The sequence below is a fragment of the Condylura cristata genome, unplaced genomic scaffold (genome assembly GCF_000260355.1).
Source record: "Condylura cristata isolate star-nosed mole 26May11 unplaced genomic scaffold, ConCri1.0 scaffold00021, whole genome shotgun sequence".
In the NCBI taxonomy this organism is placed as follows: domain Eukaryota; kingdom Metazoa; phylum Chordata; class Mammalia; order Eulipotyphla; family Talpidae; genus Condylura; species Condylura cristata.
In genome coordinates this window covers 30,639,495-30,640,322 of record NW_004567122.1, presented here as the reverse complement: position 1 = coordinate 30,640,322, position 828 = coordinate 30,639,495, and the positions used below count along the sequence as shown (strand labels likewise).

Below are 828 nucleotides of genomic sequence, written 5' to 3'. Positions count from 1 at the left end.
AGTAATGAAAGAAAATATAATTATAAGGATATATATCTATATATAATCGTTTTAAAATAAAAGGAGATAGAATAAGTTTTGCAAGCAAATTTGTGTAGCATAATTCAAAAAACTAGAATAGTTGCCCAAAACATCAGCTTGAATGTATTGATTTTTAAAATGTGGAATATTAAAACCAATTACATATGCTTCCCACCCCTTCTGAAAATAGAACATTCCTATGAATTCTTTACTAAGTCAAAAATTGCATGAAAGAAGCAATTACTAGTAATGTATATGGAAGTGTTCTTGATAACCTGAAACTCCCACACAACACATAAAACTGAAAATAACACTAACATATAGTAAAAACAGGAATAATATGAAACAAAGCCCACATAAAGTAGTTTACAGGAGCAGGAGTTTGGCCAGACCACTCTGGATACTGCTGACTCACTGGCCACTGCTGCACAAACACTGAATAATCCCGCTTTCCACCTTGTAATAAGAGTGAAAATACTCTTCATTATTTCCCTTGGTGAAATAGATATTAAAGATCTTTCCTAAAAGTTAATTAGCATAATGAGAAAACCACAGAAACTGAGGATACATATACTGTTAGTGAACGCTGAAATTAAACTCATTCCTAAAGTTAGGATTTTTTTCTATTTCTGACCCAGGGGAATGGCCTTGAAAATTGGGCAAAATAGGTTTCAGAAACTTGAACTCGTTTGTCCCAGCGTCCCCCGTCAGGCACACCTCATACTGGTAGCTGTGGGACAGCGTCCCGGCGCCGCTGACGTCCACCAGGTGGCCCGGGAAGTGGCCCTCGGGCCCCGGCGAGCCTCC

At 37.9% G+C, this 828-nt stretch overlaps 1 protein-coding gene across 1 annotated transcript in view; it reads right to left on the bottom strand.

Moving 5' to 3' along the window:
• Positions 1 to 597: 597 nt before the first annotated feature.
• The window catches only part of LOC105853168 (protocadherin beta-7-like), a 7,264-nt gene continuing 7,033 nt past the window's right edge, over positions 598 to 828 (bottom strand). Inside the window, exon 3 of the mRNA XM_012727765.1 lies at positions 598 to 824. Coding sequence (XP_012583219.1) covers positions 598 to 824 — 227 coding nt within the window. The remainder of the gene's footprint in view (positions 825 to 828) is intronic.